The 19,618-nt window shown below is 35.4% G+C and overlaps 1 protein-coding gene across 1 annotated transcript; it reads right to left on the reverse strand.

Annotated features, from left to right (window-relative positions):
- Positions 1-13,266: 13,266 nt before the first annotated feature.
- LOC127875418 (uncharacterized) lies at positions 13,267-19,466 on the reverse strand. Its single transcript, XM_052420477.1, has 4 exons — positions 18,856-19,466; positions 18,529-18,687; positions 16,824-17,088; positions 13,267-16,573 (listed from the first exon to the last, which is right to left on the reverse strand). Exons 1-4 carry the CDS (start codon positions 19,387-19,389, stop codon positions 13,656-13,658), a joined length of 3,876 nt encoding a protein of 1,291 aa, XP_052276437.1. The 5' UTR covers positions 19,390-19,466; the 3' UTR covers positions 13,267-13,655.
- Positions 19,467-19,618: the final 152 nt, after the last annotated feature.

Raw genomic sequence — 19,618 nt, forward strand, 5'->3', positions numbered from 1 at the left:
CAATGAATAACTTAAGTCGGGCAGACATAACTGATATCTTATTAACTACTTTTATGAATAAAACTTCCGTGTGTAACGCAAATGCTTGATATATATTTGTTATTCCAATTTTCGGAACTGGACATACCGATCGTTAAACTGATACTAGATTTGCACACTCTTAAATAAAGAAAAGAAAATTCCCCTACAAGCTGGCCATTATTTACGTTATTGATAATACACTTAGTTTTTAGATGTGTATTTATATTCTTTTCCTACGAGACATGGTTTACTGGGATATACACGTAATAGGATGATTTATTTTATTAAGTGCGATCAGTTATTATTTTCTGTTTGAAACAAGCATCATAAAATCGATTAATTGTATAATAGAAACACATAACATATTTTTATTATATATATTTATGGTTTTGAATTCATGTTGCATTTTATTATGTTGTTTTTTTTTAAATAAAAAAGTGTATATCCTATGTACTGCAAATGACATTAAGTCTCGTCTTATTATATACCATGTTGTACTTTATATAATCGTCTTTTCCATAAACTCATTATAAGTATTATGGATATGTGAATAATAAAGCACAAAAATATAGTACCACATATAAATGGGGGACACACCTTCATATATTGGCAATACACCTCATTCGTTTTCTTATTTCATTCAAAAGTGTAAGCTCCCTTTAACAGGCCTACTTTTATTCCCGCATCATATTACAAGCTTAATGTTTACAGCACACAGCGATAACATGTTACGAAACTGCAACTAAATTGCATGTTAAAACCCTCTTAAAACGTTAAAACCCGTTAAAACGTGCATGTTAGCGCTGAAAACATGACAGTGCGCCGTTAGTTTAGTTTTCAAACAAACATTTGAATACGTATTGTATTTTTGCAATCTGATACAACGCCCGTGAATGGCGGTCTGATAAAATCAATATCCCAGCCAAGCCTGCTCTACATTAATATATTTTGCATACCAGCAGGCTGAATATAGTTTCTTAATTGTCCATGACAACAGGAAGATAAGTATCGAATGTGTAGAATTTCCAACGACTAACCAAGAGAGTATTATCACTTAAGAACAATTAAACAGGTGCATGCCATGGTGGTCTGATGTGTCATTATGCAAGGATATTTAATACGTGTTTCTTCCGATCATATTATTTTCCTGCCATGTAAATGTTTTGCAATATGCATTGTATTATACATCAAGCCTTTTCAGACAACTATTTGTATGATCAAGAATAAGGAACATTCATGAACAACACGCTTTACATTGTAGTTAAGATCTTTAATCCTGTTACTTGCAAACGCCTATGCGCCATAGTGTGGTTTTCAGTAGTTATGTGAATCACATTATATTACATGTTAACTTGTATAAACAGCCATTGTATTTAAGTAGGTCATTGTTGTATTGATTGCTGAATATTTGCTTGGAGAGGCTTCTTAAGTTACAGGCGCGATTATGTAAATTGATTATTTAAGTCTAAAATAGTGTTCAGGTGATCATTTTCGTCGTAATTGTAAAGCTTTTTGGTAATGCGATAATTTTAAGTGTGGCAGTTAGAGCAGGTATAAATACCATATGTTTCAATGCATATTTTGCCAAAAATCATGATAAAGGTTTACCACTGAAAACTTCACGTATCATTGCCTTCGATACGTATATGTAAGGCAAACGTATAATGGTGTTACGATTACAACCTTTTGGTAATTCATGACACGCAAGGAATTTTGTAAGAATAATGTAATGACAGTGTTCTTATTTTCTTAACGTAATGTTCAACACATGAATTTGCGGGGTACAGAATTCGCGCTATATCGATTGCCAATGTGCTCCTGCGGTCTTTATCTTTAATACCCAGTCCATGTAAAGAAAAGCTACTTATTTTTAATCAGAACACTCGTTTAACCCTTTCCCTATCAGCAAAGTGGAAATGGCTATGTGCAAACAGCATAAAACCAGAACAGCCTGCGAGTAACTCGCAGTCTGTTCAGGTTTAATGATGTTTGCTGCTCATCAGTATCTAATGTTTGTAGATGAAGGCTTAAGAACTTGAATCGAGTAAGAAAGGTCTTAAATTAAATATAACTTTCCAAGGGACTACACATGCGTGAAAATACGTATCTAAGTGGTAAAGGGTTAAATTGAAGCCTATTATGCTTGTTCGATGTACATGTATACACGTCAGTTCTTATGTTTAGCGGTCCACTTCTACATCTATGTTCAAATGCGGTCGTGATATTGAACATAATCAGCATCATCATCATCATCAGCAGCAGCATCGGCGGCGGGGCGGCGGCGGCGTCGTGGTCGTCGTCGTCATTTTCATCACCATCATCATCATCATCATTTGCATATGATACTTCACGTGTCTGAGATATATGTGGTTTCATTAGCTGAAATACAATAATGTTCTGTGAACAGCAGTATTTGGCATACGTACGTGTTTTTTTATGCCCCCCGAAGAGTGGCATGAAGTTTTTGAACTGTCCGTCAAGCCGTCCGTCTGTCTGTCCGTCAGTCCGTCCGTCCGTCCGAACACTTTATCATTGGTCAACACTTTTGCAATATTGAAGGTAGAAACTTGATATTTGGCATGCATGTGTATCTCATAGAGCTGCACATTTTGTGTGGCCAAAGGTCAAGGTCATCCTTCAAGGTCAAAGATAAAATATATGGCTTCAAAGCGGCGCAGAAGGGGGCATTGTGTTTCTGACAAACACCTCTCTTGTTAGTTGTTCGCTTGCGAACAATTAAGGTTAAGAGCTAGTTTTGCAAGTCGGTCTGCTCTTAACTACCCTAAGAACGATGACCACCGCATCTGCTTGTGCACACTGATAAGCCTGTTTATGCTTCACCACTGGTACACTGCAGACAGTGAGTGTGTGTATGTAATCAATAGTGATTAACAGCCTGTGCGACGACACTGGCCAGTTTGTCATTGAAATCTGTACATATTGGCAGAGTTCAGGGAAAATGGTGTCCTGTGCACACTGATTAGCCAGTGCAGTTCGCACAAGCTAATCAAGGACGACACTTTCTGATTCTATGGTGTTTTTCGTTTAAAGACAGTCTCTGGTACTGGGTTGACAATTTATGCATATGCATTAAGCCCTGTTTTCCCAAGAAGCTGCAGTCAGTATACAATACACTAATTGTTTCAGTAATGAAGGAACTGAAACAGCGTAATGGTAACGATACAGTGTGTTTAAATTATATTTTATTTAGAGGAATTGTCCGAACGTAGTTAATCTACATTTAATAAACATCATGATTTCGGAACTTGTAATCAGTTTCTATCCCAGGTAAATTATAGTTTATAAGATTGTTCGCCGAGTGACTCAGCGTCATATCACCAACAATTTCCTCGGCATCATGCCGAGGCGTGCCGCGGCGGGTCTCGGCGAACAGACACGGCGACTCGGCGACCAGATGGTCGATGCCGAGTCGACTCCGCGAACAATTGATGTCGTCAAACTCCGCGGATCGCGGAATTTGTTGGTTTTGCGTGAGCTGTACTGTAGTTATTAGGTATTTAACCCCTAAGATTAGTTTGGTGCTGATTTAGTTGAGTCGTGTTGTTGACTATGTCTATATGTATATTTCCATTACGTCTTTATACTCAGTCAATATCACGCAATACGACATGCATTTACCGGGGCCGTAGATCTGGAACTAGATTTCGATCATTGCAACACAATCATGTCGGGCCATGTGTGAAGAATAAGATTTCAGTATGCACTTTAAATCGTATTATTTACATGTGATTATCATCATCATCATCATCATCATCATCATCATCATCATCATCATCATCATCATCATCATCATCATCATCATCATCATCATCATCATCATCATCATCATCATCATCATCATCATCATATCATCATCATCATCATCATATCATCATCATCATCATCATCATCATCATCATCATCATCATCATCATCATCATCATCATCATCATCATCATCATCATCATCACCACCACCACCACCACCACCATCAATCTGAAACATGGCAATAACTAGCATAAGTGAAGGTATACATGACACTTTCGCATATTCGCCTCGGATAAATGTGTGTTGTCTATAGCTCATTTATTGATTAACCAAAGGGGCCAATATGGCCCTAGATGACGTATATGTACCCTGTTTTTGTCAATGGTAATCATATGCCTCCGGTTTATTGCCAGTTCTTACGCAAGAGGCACAATTTGAACAAAAGTTAAACACCAAGTGGATTACCGCAAAGCCGTGTAGCTTATCAGGACATTAAACGTCCTTGTGTTGCTTAAGAGTATATTAAACATGTGACCCGTATGGCGTTAACTTTTTTGACTATATGACCATTTTATTAAAATAAACTTTTTAGAGAACCACTATCTAATATATCATCACTTACTGAATTTCAAATACATGCAGTTTCAGGGATAATGATTCTTAGAGCTCTCTTACAATACAATAATATCACAATCACGTGATCCCTTGAACGTGGCCGTTTCAGACCCCAGTGAGATAATTTTTACAATCGTGCCGGTGGACCATTAAAAGTGTTACATATCACATAACATCACTGAGTCTTTTTGTTTCAGAAAAGGAATTATTCATTGTTTTTTCATTTAAAAAGTGTATATGAAAGATAAATAAAATTACCCGAGGTGCACGATTTGAACAAACTGTTATCGACCAGCAGTGGACCGGGACGATTTTGACAACTTTCAAAGAGAATCACTCAATGAGCATTTTTGAGAATCGTACTGAAAGTCTATAATACGGTTGAGGAGATGAAAGTCTACCCATGGTAAAGTAGATGTCGTTTATTACAAAGCTGTATGTCCCCTATCTTGAAAGGGGATACGAATTAAATGGATTGTATACTTACCCTTGAGCCAAAAGACGTTCCCTATCAGACATAATTATTTTAGCATGTGGCACGATGACAGGTTAAACTCAATATGGGATGGAGACTCGACATTAGCAGGTGAACTATCTATGTCCGGAACAGGACTATCTCTGTCGGTTAAGTATCTGCGTACGCTCAAGGACAGCAGATTGAACGTGTTCATTTTCCAGACACTATTAGCGTCCTTCATATTGTAACAGTCGCACTCGAGGTGACTAAGTGTCAGGGCAATGCTTGTGTGCGAATTGGCAACAGCTTCCATATATCCTCGTATTATGATGTCACTAAGCTCATCATTAAACCTTGATTTTACACGAGCATTATTGCGTTCGTCCATCATGCCAGAAAGCTTATTAGCAGCCATGATGTCCAGTCCACAAAGAAAGATGAACACCTTGGACATGTCGAGACATGCACCCTTGTGACGGTGAAGATATCCGGAAATGACCTCATCAATGAGATTGAGATGGGTATTACGGGCGATAGGATAAGCAGCAAGGAATTCTTGCAAGCTTTTATGGATAAAAGAAAATGCTGAAGATGATCGTACTAAAAATCCCTTTCGTGTTGCCGATAAAATACCGGATTTCAATGCAAAGTCCAATCGTTCCTGTTCATGTAACTTGAAATTAGAATTTTTTAATTCTGTAATGCTAAACACCAGTGAATTTTCCCGTTGATCTGAAAATAATAAATAAAATGCCGCTTCAGCCAAACGATCCGCGTGTTCAGTATTAGGTTTTATATATTGCGTACATGTGAAGCAACGAAAGGGCGGTCGATAAAATTCACTCGTTTCAATGTCCGCCTTCTTAAGAAGACTTTCCAGCATGAGGCTGTATATTTCACACCTAGATCCCTTCAGTTAAGTCCCTTCTACCCATGACTGCACAATCAACGACAACATCATTGGTGAGATCAGTAATTCATACAAGCCGTTTTTAAATACGTACGATTCAAATTGAGATTGTTTATTGTCCAAATACTTGCTTTCCTTATAATCACCTATACAAGCCAAAAGTCTTTTGCTCACCTCAAAAGGCTCGTTAACCCCTTTTAATTGCAGCAACGTGTCAATTTTTGGGTCGGGCATTTTTGTGTAATTTTCCAAGGTCGAGTTGTAATCAAAATATCGCACAGGCTGAAAGATGCAGCCAATGCCGGCAGGCAATGACTTCCAGTACCGGTCCACTCATCTAGACCATCCAGTAGAATCAAACACCGTTCACGTTTCATGATCTCATTCAGTAGTTTATAAGCATTCTCGCGATCGTCTTTTCTGTAAATGGTGTCAATTATTTGTTGTTTAATCATCTCTAAAATTTCAAATTGACGAACCGAATCCCTTAAAGTAACATGGAATATGAAATTAAAAGATTTAGGAGTCGATATATCTTTAAAGAATTGAGTGAGTTGTACTCGTGAATCACGATCGGCACTTTTAAGTTGAGCCGTGGGCACCTCTTCGACGGATTTTGTTTTATTAGCACTACACCAGTCCATAACTGACTTGGCAAGGAAAGTGGATTTCCCAGAACCCGCTTCCCCTTTAATAAACGTATGTCGGCTTAGTTTACCATCCGTCAGAAACACATTTCTGTATTCCGTAATTTGTGAACCAGTTTTCATAAATGACCTCTTGTCTTGTTTCATAAGCTGCACATTGGGTGGCATGTAAATGTCATCTAAACGTGCTTGAACCCAGTCATTAAATGGCGAGGTTGAAATGTGACTGAGTGTTTTGCCGTAATGATTCATCATCGCTCGCAACATTTTTGAAACCATTCAAACAACATGATTTAAAATATTGCAAGATCCACAATCAGGTACTCCTTGTTAGTTAACATCTTAATAAATAAATGCATATTTTCTGGATATATAACGTATGCTGGAAAACCACGAACAAGTTCGAACTTAATTGCACTAACAGAATCAATTGTATTAAAATCAAATATCGAGTTTGTACATGTTTTGTCCATAATCAATATATAGGCATTAACAATAATGTGCGTTTAAAAAATATCATATTCGTTAAATACTTTATTGAATAATACGAGAACTATATACCTATCTCGTTCATTAATACTTTTACATTTAAAGATTCAAGTTGTAACCTGTTATATTTTTTGGATATGCTCCGCACCCTATTGACGTATTATTACTATAAAAAATGTCAAATACTCATAATGAATAAATAAAATAGTTATGTTTCTTTTAAATTGCCATTCCTCACAGTGAGATCTATCTATCTGAAGTTTAAATGTTAAAAACCGTACTGTTTATGCGCTCCAGATACAATTGAAGTTCACAAAGGGCAGTAACTCTAAAACTGTGGAAGAAAAATGAATCCTCTTAAGCACTGCACACACATCGCTTAGTATTGTATTCCAAATTGTGTATTAAAACATTTATGCATGAACACAATATTCTTTTTCATTCAGTGTATATATTGTTTTCATGTGTTCTTCCGTTATCAATTCGAGTTTCCGCACACCACTTTCGGTGGCGTAATCAATAGAGTTATTGGCCTTAATCCCGACACTTTCGATAGCCTCTTTAATAGAAATAAAGTTAGCCTCAAGTTCCCGTCTCACATCCTCTGTGATGTGAGTAATTCCCTCCTGTTCATCAATCCCGACTCTTTACATAGCCTCTTAAATAGAAATAAAGTTGGCCTCAAGTTCCCGTCTCACATCCACTGCGATGGAAGTAATTTTCTCCTGTTCATCAATTCCTACCGATTCAATATCGCCCAATATTTGATGCGCCCTTACGTTGAGCTCGTTTATAATAGCAATGGAACCTGAATCAATCGATCCCTTGGCATTAATTTCAAACAACTCAAGATCATGCTTAATCGCTTTTACTTTGGCGAGGAGTTCACGAACACCATCTCGTGTGGCAGCAGCTATGGAATTCTTGGCCTCTATGTCTGCCATTTCCGAATCCTTTACATGTGGTGGTGTCACATCATTTCGTGTTGCTGCAGAAATTCGGTTCTTCGCCTTTACGCCTGCCATTTCTGAAATATATTCGTGCGGTCGTGCCATAGCGTCAGGTTTTGTGGATGAGTCCTGTCCGATAGGTGGCACCATATCATCAGGTTTTGTAGATGAATCCTGTCCGATAGATGGCGTCATAGCACCCGGTGTTGTGAATGACACTTTTGTTCCAGTCGTGTTTCGAGCTGCTTTCGAAAGTTTGGATCCCATTCTGAAAATGATAATATTCTTCCAATAAGTGATTCTTGAATGGGAGTAATATCCACCATAAACAGAATTTTAGTGCTTTACACTTTTTAATTTAATAAGCTCCTTATTTACTGAACATTGGTAAAGATATCAGACACAGAGGTTGCCTATAACAAAGTCAAAGCAGGAAATTATTGAAAGATCAATTGAAAATACCAGACCCTTAGAGTTTGTATGGTATTTATGTTTCTTAGATACCTTTCCGTGAAATTGAATACTAATTCAGGAATTTGGTTACCATTTTTTAAATGATTTTAGATAGAGTGGTAACCACTCCGTGGACTTTGACATGACAAGTATTCTAAGACTAGTGTATACAAATACAAGAATTAGACACTAACCACATATGCATGGTTAAATAATATGTCCTTAGCGACATACATAGGTAACAGACGCTCACAAAGGCTCACGAACAACTTTCTGGTCCTCGCTAATTCAAGTAAGTTTTTGAAGATTTTAAACTTGTGTCGAAAAAATGTGAATCGAACGCTTTTTTTTTCAAATGCTATAATAGTCAATAATATTTCCAACTTCCAGCTATTTCCATTTTATTAATAGCTGGCTATTGATCAAATCTTATTATGTCCGGTGTATTGAGGATTGTTTTATCATTTGCTAGTGAACGGAATATTAAAGGCTGCTCTACTGAGTGTTGTTTTCTAGTATGTGTTTTATAATAACAACCAGTCGACCCGGAGTTTAGTTTTAGCTGCTATTTTGATACTCTAGTTGTAGATGCAGTAAACGTTTGTTGCACGAGTACGCGTCGCACACAGTAAACTAAAAATAATATTCCCAATTGTCAATTATGTAATTGTTGTCTGTTTAAAGTTGATTTTTAGTTTTAGTGTCATAAATTGATGTATGTTATTAACTAAAATACCTTTATGTTCGTTGATGGTTTAAACATTTTGATAGTTTCATTGCTTAAATCCGGACTCTGACCTATTATGTTAACGCATTGAATAGTGCATGTCATATACAAACGTAACATCAGTCATTGCAATATGAAGAAGTGAAACTTCAGAAGCTGCAGCAGTATTGCAGTTTTATCATACACACCTCTGTGGTCCTTTACTTAATTAACTGAAATGCTCAATGATAAAAAGAAGCCTTTCGTGTGATTTTGTGATTTATTGAGAACTTGAAAAAATCATAAACATTGTCATTGTTATCAAACAGTGCGACATACATTTTTATATTGTAAAGCAAATAATGCAGAAATTCGGTTCTTCGCCTTTACGCCTGCCATTTCTGAAATATATTCGTGCGGTCGTGCCATAGCGTCAGGTTTTGTGGATGAGTCCTGTCCGATAGGTGGCACCATATCATCAGGTTTTGTAGATGAATCCTGTCCGATAGATGGCGTCATAGCACCCGGTGTTGTGAATGACACTTTTGTTCCAGTCGTGTTTCGAGCTGCTTTCGAAAGTTTGGATCCCATTCTGAAAATGATAATATTCTTCCAATAAGTGATTCTTGAATGGGAGTAATATCCACCATAAACAGAATTTTAGTGCTTTACACTTTTTAATTTAATAAGCTCCTTATTTACTGAACATTGGTAAAGATATCAGACACAGAGGTTGCCTATAACAAAGTCAAAGCAGGAAATTATTGAAAGATCAATTGAAAATACCAGACCCTTAGAGTTTGTATGGTATTTATGTTTCTTAGATACCTTTCCGTGAAATTGAATACTAATTCAGGAATTTGGTTACCATTTTTTAAATGATTTTAGATAGAGTGGTAACCACTCCGTGGACTTTGACATGACAAGTATTCTAAGACTAGTGTATACAAATACAAGAATTAGACACTAACCACATATGCATGGTTAAATAATATGTCCTTAGCGACATACATAGGTAACAGACGCTCACAAAGGCTCACGAACAACTTTCTGGTCCTCGCTAATTCAAGTAAGTTTTTGAAGATTTTAAACTTGTGTCGAAAAAATGTGAATCGAACGCTTTTTTTTTCAAATGCTATAATAGTCAATAATATTTCCAACTTCCAGCTATTTCCATTTTATTAATAGCTGGCTATTGATCAAATCTTATTATGTCCGGTGTATTGAGGATTGTTTTATCATTTGCTAGTGAACGGAATATTAAAGGCTGCTCTACTGAGTGTTGTTTTCTAGTATGTGTTTTATAATAACAACCAGTCGACCCGGAGTTAAGTTTTAGCTGCTATTTTGATACTCTAGTTGTAGATGCAGTAAACGTTTGTTGCACGAGTACGCGTCGCACACAGTAAACTAAAAATAATATTCCCAATTGTCAATTATGTAATTGTTGTCTGTTTAAAGTTGATTTTTAGTTTTAGTGTCATAAATTGATGTATGTTATTAACTAAAATACCTTTATGTTCGTTGATGGTTTAAACATTTTGATAATTTCATTGCTTAAATCCGGACTCTGACCTATTATGTTAACGCATTGAATAGTGCATGTCATATACAAACGTAACATCAGTCATTGCAATATGAAGAAGTGAAACTTCAGAAGCTGCAGCAGTATTGCAGTTTTATCATACACACCTCTGTGGTCCTTTACTTAATTAACTGAAATGCTCAATGATAAAAAGAAGCCTTTCGTGTGATTTTGTGATTTATTGAGAACTTGAAAAAATCATAAACATTGTCATTGTTATCAAACAGTGCGACATACATTTTTATATTGTAAAGCAAAATAAGTCAAATTATTATGTGTAACAACATGGTTTAAGTGGCATCTGAAACACACCTAAAGACTCTCTAACTAAACACACAATTTTGGTACGCACCCCTTGAACGGCCTCGGTTTGAAAGTTTAAAGTTAATAAAATTATGAAGTTACTCAACTTTTAAATCTCTGAAAATGAACCTTTAACACACTCGATTATTAAGTCATCAAATACTTTAACAACATTACACATGAATCTAAAGAGCTGATATTAGCTTCAAATTTAGCAAAGATAATGTATGTTTTCTTCTTGCATCATTGACTTTACATATCGGTGCAAATATAAGGACAACTCATCCGCACAATACCAAATATAATGATTATTTTACAAGCGTATATAACAAGCATGTAATAATCTTAATAAGGGTTATTTCTTTAGTGACTAACAAGTCATACAAGTCATACAAGTCACATATTTCAAAAGTAGAAAAACCTACTTTTTACTATTAACGTTACGGCCACAGTGCACAGGCCGTTTGCCTGGTCTCAGTCAAGTGCACTTGTGTTCCTTCAAATGAAAGGCCAGACTTAAAAACATTATAGAAAGATCATTGTACGGGGATCTCTGTATACAAAATTAAAGCCATAAATACTATCGCGGGATAAATTGGCAAATAATTCAAATAAATTACACAAACGGTGCATATCAAATGTAAATGAGTTTTGCATGAAGTGAATGGAGTTGTACGACTTTGTGGACGTTTCAAAACAATTGCATTAAGATTTTTTATTATAAATCATGTCACATAAAATGATGCATTATATTCTACAAGACAAAAGATGTGGATTATTCGTCAACAAACTATGACGTTATGTTAACGATTTGTTCTGTTATGTTATGTTCTGTTCTTATATAATCTCTGCTGGAGAAAGTATCAATTAAAGTATAATACATATCATAACCATTATGCTTAAGTAACTCACAGAATAAGTTATTGTATGACGGTTTAATAATTTCGAATGTGTTTTCATCAGGTTAAATCACGAGATATGGTAGGTAGGTACTTATTTTTATTTTAGTTGTAATATTTAAAGTAATTTTTCAGCTTTTGAAATCTTGAATAAAGTTCATGAACATATTAATAAATACATAAAAAACAGTTATTTCCATATTCTTTTTTTTTCAAGTAGATGCTAAAAAAGTAAAACAATAAATACTCAGAATAAATAATTATTTTGACAAATAAATTTGGTTCATTGTGAACATGCCCTGTCCATAACTTGATTGTTCATAATAGAATTACGAAATGCATTGGTACACATGACCATGATATCTTGACGACGTGTCACGCGCAACAACCATGTCGCACGCTATAAAATCCATATAACAGTAAGGAAATAAGCATGATGCTTAACAATATTAAGTATGGTACACACTTTGTAATAAACTTCATAATTATATTAAATCATCTCTGATTTTATTGCACTTGTTTATATTTTGTATTCACAGTATATCCTTCCGCCAAACACTTATTGTTGAGTCCAGTGCAATTAACAGAGGCGTCATTACCTCATTGAAACATTTCGAGGTACATACGTTTAATGTTTCCTAAATGAAATATATGAGATTTCATACCTTCATATCATAATATGATGTATTTGATTCTATATTATTAACTTGTGAATATCTTCGAATGAGCAATGAAAAATTATATTTAAAAAATACACAAATACAGCAAAAGAGATGTGGGAAAACTTTGATGCATAAACAAAATACGAGTAAAATGCGTGTAAAGAAATATGAATCGTACATGTACAAACAGTTTGTTATATGATACCTTGTAAGTTATCCAACGGCATGATACATTATCAATCATCGCACGTGTGTGAATGCAGCGAGATCAGTTAACTCGTCGATTTGAAACGGTCACAGTAATCAGAACAGTATTTTAGTTGGACCATTCTCTTGACGAGAATGATGCCGACCTCAAAAGCTTGATGAAAATCCGATCATATTTATATAAGAAGATGTAATAACCACTCTTGGCAAGAGTGAAATTCTTATTATTCAACAAACAACGATATATATATATATATATATATATATATATATATATATACATATATATATATATATATATATATATATATATATATATATATATATATATATATATAAACACACACACATATGTAAACGCAGCCGTAGGGACAGGCAGACAATACATTATATGTTTCTATTTGCCAAAATCTCGAAGAGTACATCATAATCACAAAAACTGCTTTCAAGAAACTGGATATAAAATATCGGAACCTAGAAAAAGGCAATTAAAGGCACAACTTTGCAAAAAGCGCCTTCTAAAAAAATCAACACAAATCCCTTTATTACATATACATTTAAATATCCCACCATTAAACAATATACACTGGCAAATATGTTTATTAAAAAAAACAGTTCTCTGAATTGGAAAATAAAGCACACAAATTTTGAATTATCCAACACCAGTACATACCAAAATAAATTCAACAAGTAATCGTCTCATCAAATACATACATTGAATTATAAAACTCAAAATTTGGTGATTTTTGCAGTGCATATATCCAGTTGACAACTAAATTTAGGAATTAAAAATGAATGGAATCGATCATCAATACATACATGTTAAAGTAAATAAATAGTGTAATATTATCACTTATTTCTCCAAGATATTGAAAGTTTCTTATGGAGTAATTGTTCGTTGGAAACAGTGAATTCGTGGATCTAACTGTCCACATGCAGTAGAGGCTTACTGTTATATAAATGATATAGTTCAAGTAAAAATCTTAATTAAAATGTAATGCTATCTTTATTATTTTCTCAGCTTGGAACCGCACTTTACGGATGAAGTTCGTGTCCTCTTTGCTATCATCCTCCAAATTCCTCAAATCGTTTTTCTCTGCATCATCATCGGTAACATCAGTTTTATAACTGTGAATATTCCTTCTATCAAGTATTTCATACTTCTCAAAGTGTACATTTGTGAATGCCTCAAGCTGGGTTAGAATATTTTTATACTGGTCCAATGGACCTTCACAGCCAAACATTAATACAACATCCAAACAATTTTGTGTTCCTTCTTTGAGTTTATCCAACTGCACTTGAAGCCCTGACGGCGTCAAAGATAGGAATACCAGTAGCATATGGTTTACCGAAAGGGGCAGCTCAAACCCGGCTTTTGTGCATGTGTTGACAATTGCGAATGTGTTGACAACAATGCGAAGCTTTTCCAAACCCGTGATTGTTTTTATTGTTTCTTGAAATATTGACAAATCGTTCACGCTCTCCAGACTCAGACTCCGAATCCTCATGTTTTCCAGTGCCTCGTATAAAAAAAAACTGTCTTCATCACATATCAAATGAATACACGCCTTATAAGTTTGATTCCCTGTGTGTCTGATCCTTTCCTGATCCTTTTCAAAAATTATAAGCGCATAAAGCGTGCATGTCACATTGCGATCAAACATCGACAAGGTGTCAAACAAATGACAAAGCACATCGGATTGCAGGTTGCAGTGTACAAGTTTTAAATGCTTGATAGATGGCGCAAGTGGTAGTGTAAATTTTTCAGGAGTTTTATAATTTTTTAAAAATATTTTGTTCGTTCGATATAAAACAATACTTGTTAGTTTAGTTAGTTTAGATAGGGTTTTCGGTTGCAAGGTGATCTCTCCTCTGAGTTCAATTGTTTCAATTTCGTGGCAATGTGACAAGTCCAGACCAACACACGCGCAGGATAGCGTAAGATGTTCAAGTCTCTTTAGGCTGTTTAGTGCGGTAGGTAATAAGGTTCCTGGTCCACTGAGATCTAATGTTCTTAAATGTTGACAGGATGAAAGGTCTAATCGATTCCACGTGCAACACAGTGTAAGTGTAAGGTGTTTTAGATCCGTAAGTGTTAAAAAACAACCCCGGGACAGATTCACAGCTCCATTGACACATACAGTTTCTAATTTGCGGCAAGACGATAGGTCCATTTTTTTTTCAACAATGTCTACATCTAAATACAAATATTTTAGACATTTGCAAACCGATTTTATTAGCTTACTCAATACGTGTGCGTCTCTTAGCACACAAGCCTGTGCCGATGTTTCTGCTCGATCAGCAACGCCCAATGACAGAACACGTGATGCATTTGCTTCCATGATGCACGATAAGGCGTTTTGATCTTTGTTCACTGTATAGTCAAAATAAAAGTGAGTAAGTTGTAAACATATGTCTTTGTGCGTATATTGGTTGGCATTTGCTTCTTCGTATCCATTGATCACCATGTGTTGTAGTTTGCGACTTACATCAGTATCTGGACCAATTGCTTTGGTTTTCTGATTTATTAAACATGAAAGTTGGTTCGCTGCTTTAATGTTTAATCCACATAAAAAGACAAATACCTGAGATATTTCGAGAAACGCGTCAGAAAATGCGTTAAGGTACCTGAAAATTACATCATCGATCATCTTTTCATTTCTTGCGATATGGTAAGCAGCTAGAAATTCTTGTAAAGTCTTATGGATGAATGAGCACGTGATTGATCGTTTAGTAAACCCTGATGTTTTTCTTTCCAATAAAATACCAGCTTTGAGAGCAAAGTTTTTGTGTTCGTTTGACACATATGATAACAAAATATTTTCGCTAAACACTATCGAGCTTTCCTTTGCATCCGAAAACAGTAATGCAAAAGCTGTTTTTGAAAGAGCTTGTATAAATGCAATGTTTGGTTGTATATAGTTTGTGTCTTTAAAACACTTGACTGGTGGCGGATGAAAATAACCAGTTATATTGCTTGCCTTTTTAATAAGACTATCGATCAGAATGCTGTATATTTCACACAAGGATCCTTTCAAGTGTATTCCATCTAGCCACGAGCATACAAGTAATGCAACCATCATTGGTGAAGTTATCAATTCCTTTAATCCACATGTTTTCATTATGTGAGTTTTGAATTCATCGTGTTTACCTTCTAACTCATCAAACACGAGACAACCCATAATCCGTTCACTTAGCTTGAAAGGGTCATTTACTCCGTCTAGTTCAACCAGACCATCAATTTGTGAGTCTTTAATCCGATCATCAGACATTTTCCACGGCCGAGTTGTGATAAATATTGTACATTGATTACCATGAGGTATCATTATCGGTTGAGCAACTTTGCCTTTTGAATCGACCCAATCGTCAAGACCATCTTGAACCAAAAGGCATTTTTCTTTTTCAAATATTTGTTGAACAAGTTTGCAGGCGTCTGAACGATCTTCTTTCGCATATATCATGTCTATAATTTGATCTTTAATCATCGTCTCTATCTCACGCTGATCAATTGAATTTCTTAACGCGATGTGAAAAACGAATTTGAATTCATGCAGTGATGTAACATCGTCAAATTCGGCGTCTTGTTCATATGGGTCTTTTGATTGAGGAAGCTCTGAACACCAGTCTAGAACCAATTTTGCAGCAAATGTAGATTTACCTGTGCCGGGCTCGCCTTGTAAGAATACTCTTCGAATAGACATATCCTCTTGGCAGATTATGTCTTTGTATGTGTAAATTTGATCGGTTTTCTTGCGTGAACCATCTTGAAGTTGTTCTATTCTGTATATTATTGGAGTTACATACATTTCTCGTAGATCTTTATCGCAGCTTGGTAACAATGGTGAAACCGGCACGTGCATTAAATTCTCAGCGTAGAAACGCTTAATACGCCGTGCAAATTCTGAAATCAGAGAGAAATACCGCATACAGTCTTATTATAGCAAGGCATAATATATCATTATGTATATTAGAAGTAGAACTGTTTGACGGTCTGTTTATCGTTTGGTCGGTCGATCTTTGTATACAGTTTTAGTTTGTTTTGCTGATCTATTTGTTAAAGCAAAATATATCGGAGTCCATTTCCTGGAAAGCAAACATTTTACCAATAAAATACATATAAATTTATTGTATACAAAAGCACCACATAATACCTTGTGAAGCTTGTTCGTAGTTTGCAGTTGTCTGTTTTATTACTTCTTTACCAATCCGTTGTATGGCCTCATGTGTCTTCTTTTCTATCTCAAGTAAGCCATCCGTCGTATGTACATTCATGTATGTAGAAATCTCTTGCAACACAGATTCTTTTGCAAGGGAAATCTGTTCACCGGTCTGTTGTGCCTTTATCAGTAATCGATGCAGCTCTTTCAAATATTCATCGAATTCAGCCTTAGTTAAGATAACTCCGTCCTTCTGTAACTAAATATAAATTCGAATTATATTTAATTAAAACGCAAGAAAAAACACGTTTAATCGCATGCCTATATTGACGAAATAACACCCGATGTAAAAAATGCTGTGTTTCTAACCTATTAAATAAAGCAAACACGCGTATAAAATATTATTTGTTCATTTTGGTGACGTAACTTATTGTCGTTTAAAGTGTTGATCAATGTTTGTCTTTTTTTAAAAGAAACACTGCGACAGCGATCAATAAATTTGTCATTCATTAGACCTATCGGTCGGTCGATATGGCTCATGGTCGGTCTGACCGTGCGCCATTTCGCTTAGTGCAATATCTAAAGAACGTTGTAATTTTGATATGATGGTTACTTGGTCTTTTTAAGTCAACAGCTCACAATTCAATGTCACAGTGTCCTGTTCTCTGAAATTCTTTTTCATACTTTAACTAGGGACTGTTTTGACCAACAGATGATCGTTGAATTATTTTCTCAAGACCTACTTTAGGAATTGTAATACTTAAAACGTGACCAGATTATTACTTTGTAATTGTACATTCCAATGTGTGTATATCAGCATAAATGCTTCCCGTCTCTTGTTTTTGGTATGTACCTTAATGCAAAAATATATTGAAACAACATGTAAGCTGGTTTTGTGTAAGGGTGGGATGGGTATTATTGTCATTCCAAGATATTCGTGATCTCTATAGCGCCATTTTTGTAATTGTACCATATTACATTTCAATTTGATTCATCAGGTTTTTTCCCTATTTTTTAATATATTGACCAGACGTCGACATATAATGAAATTGTTTTTATGTATAAACCATGTTTCAAGATAATTCAAGTGCATGTATTCCAAGTGTTATCAAAACATTCTTAGTTCTTTTCTTATTTTTCGAAGGAGACAGTTTTACCGACAAATTTTCGGACAGATTGTCGGACAGACAGCCACACAGCAAGACAGACGTAGAGAAAACCTAGTCTCATACAGTGAAGAACCGGTCTATTTGACTAAAATGGAAGTTTTTACTAAATAGATCGTTTACATATTTAAATGTTAATGGCTGTCATTTTGAAGATACCAATATATCGGGTCATCATAAGATAGCAATTTGAGTGGTTGGGATAAAGATCTGTATATAATAACATATCAACTTAGTTACTCGGAAAAGACCATTAATTTAGACAAGAGGAAAATTATAACTTCGACAAAAGTCCGATGACAACAAGTTCATTGCATGATAAACAATAATAAAAAGCAAAACCGTGTAGTTAACATTGCTTTCCAAATTTTGAAACGTATATTATGTCGAAACGTCAGTACCATGAAATCTTTTCGGGTGACTACTTTTTTTATCTCTAAAGATAGTTACAATGACTATTTGTATTTAAACAAGGATAGCATAGGAAAATACGCAAAAGAAAGTAAATAAGGGATAAAAATATATATATTTACATTCGCTAGTTTAGTTCTGGCCAATGTAGCAGCAGGATCCTGTGCTAAAAACTTTGGATCAGCCAGAAGCGTGTCCAATGTATGTAGGTAGTCAACTAGTTCAGCGTCTGTGACTTTGCAGTCGGGTGTGTGACGAATAGTTCGGCCTAATTCACGGGCCTGTATAAATACACGTAAACAAATAGTCACTTATACTAGAGGCTTATGGATGATACATGGACTAACAATCACAGATTTATGAAAACAATGATAGCAAGCATCATCTAAATAGTGTTATTGGCACATTAGAAACTCGTTGAGATGTGTGTATATTGTAATGATCATCACCTGTGTTAAAACGCATTTCGGTGCCGGTTCTTTCGGTGCGATGGTAAACGAAAAACAATTGTCAAAGTGTTTGCAGTTAAGAAGCACGCTGATGACACCATTGAAGTCCGTTGCTTGTACTGACGAAACATTAATATATCCATCCGGTGGGAAAAAACATTTGGCGATTTGCCAGTGATTGGTCGACCATTGTTTCGCGTTGGTGTTGATCCAAGAAGGTCCATTGTATCTATGTTGGGTGATGATGTTTTTCATAACCGAATTACACAGATTGCGGGGACATTGTCTGGTTCGTTTCGTTATTGAATTATGGAAGTTGCAATTTGCAAACTGTTTACATGTTCCTTTAGTTGGACATTTAACCAAATTCTCGGTCAAGCAATTCCCACAACTTCTCCCAATAGCATTATGGACCTTTTTTATTTCTTTGTCCACAAAGTTAGTCAATCCTTCCTTCGTCACATTAAGTGCTATGCACGCCTTGAACCAGTTATTGGTCTCCTTGTCGGTGAATACATTTGAATTGGTAGCCATCTTTAATAATTGGATAATGTGTTCTTCTTTAATTCCTTAATATCAAAGGATATGATTTGTCGCCAAACAATCCATTGTCTTCCTGAAGTGTTGAAAAACATATGTATGACCGCATTTTATTCATAATTGTATTAGATAATAATGTAAAACATACGATTTACGAATGTGGGCATGTTTTTTTAAATGCATGAAACCCTTTTATAAAAATCTTAAACTATAAGAACACTCG

Source organism: Dreissena polymorpha, chromosome 3 (assembly GCF_020536995.1).
Source record: "Dreissena polymorpha isolate Duluth1 chromosome 3, UMN_Dpol_1.0, whole genome shotgun sequence".
Lineage (NCBI taxonomy): Eukaryota > Metazoa > Mollusca > Bivalvia > Myida > Dreissenidae > Dreissena > Dreissena polymorpha.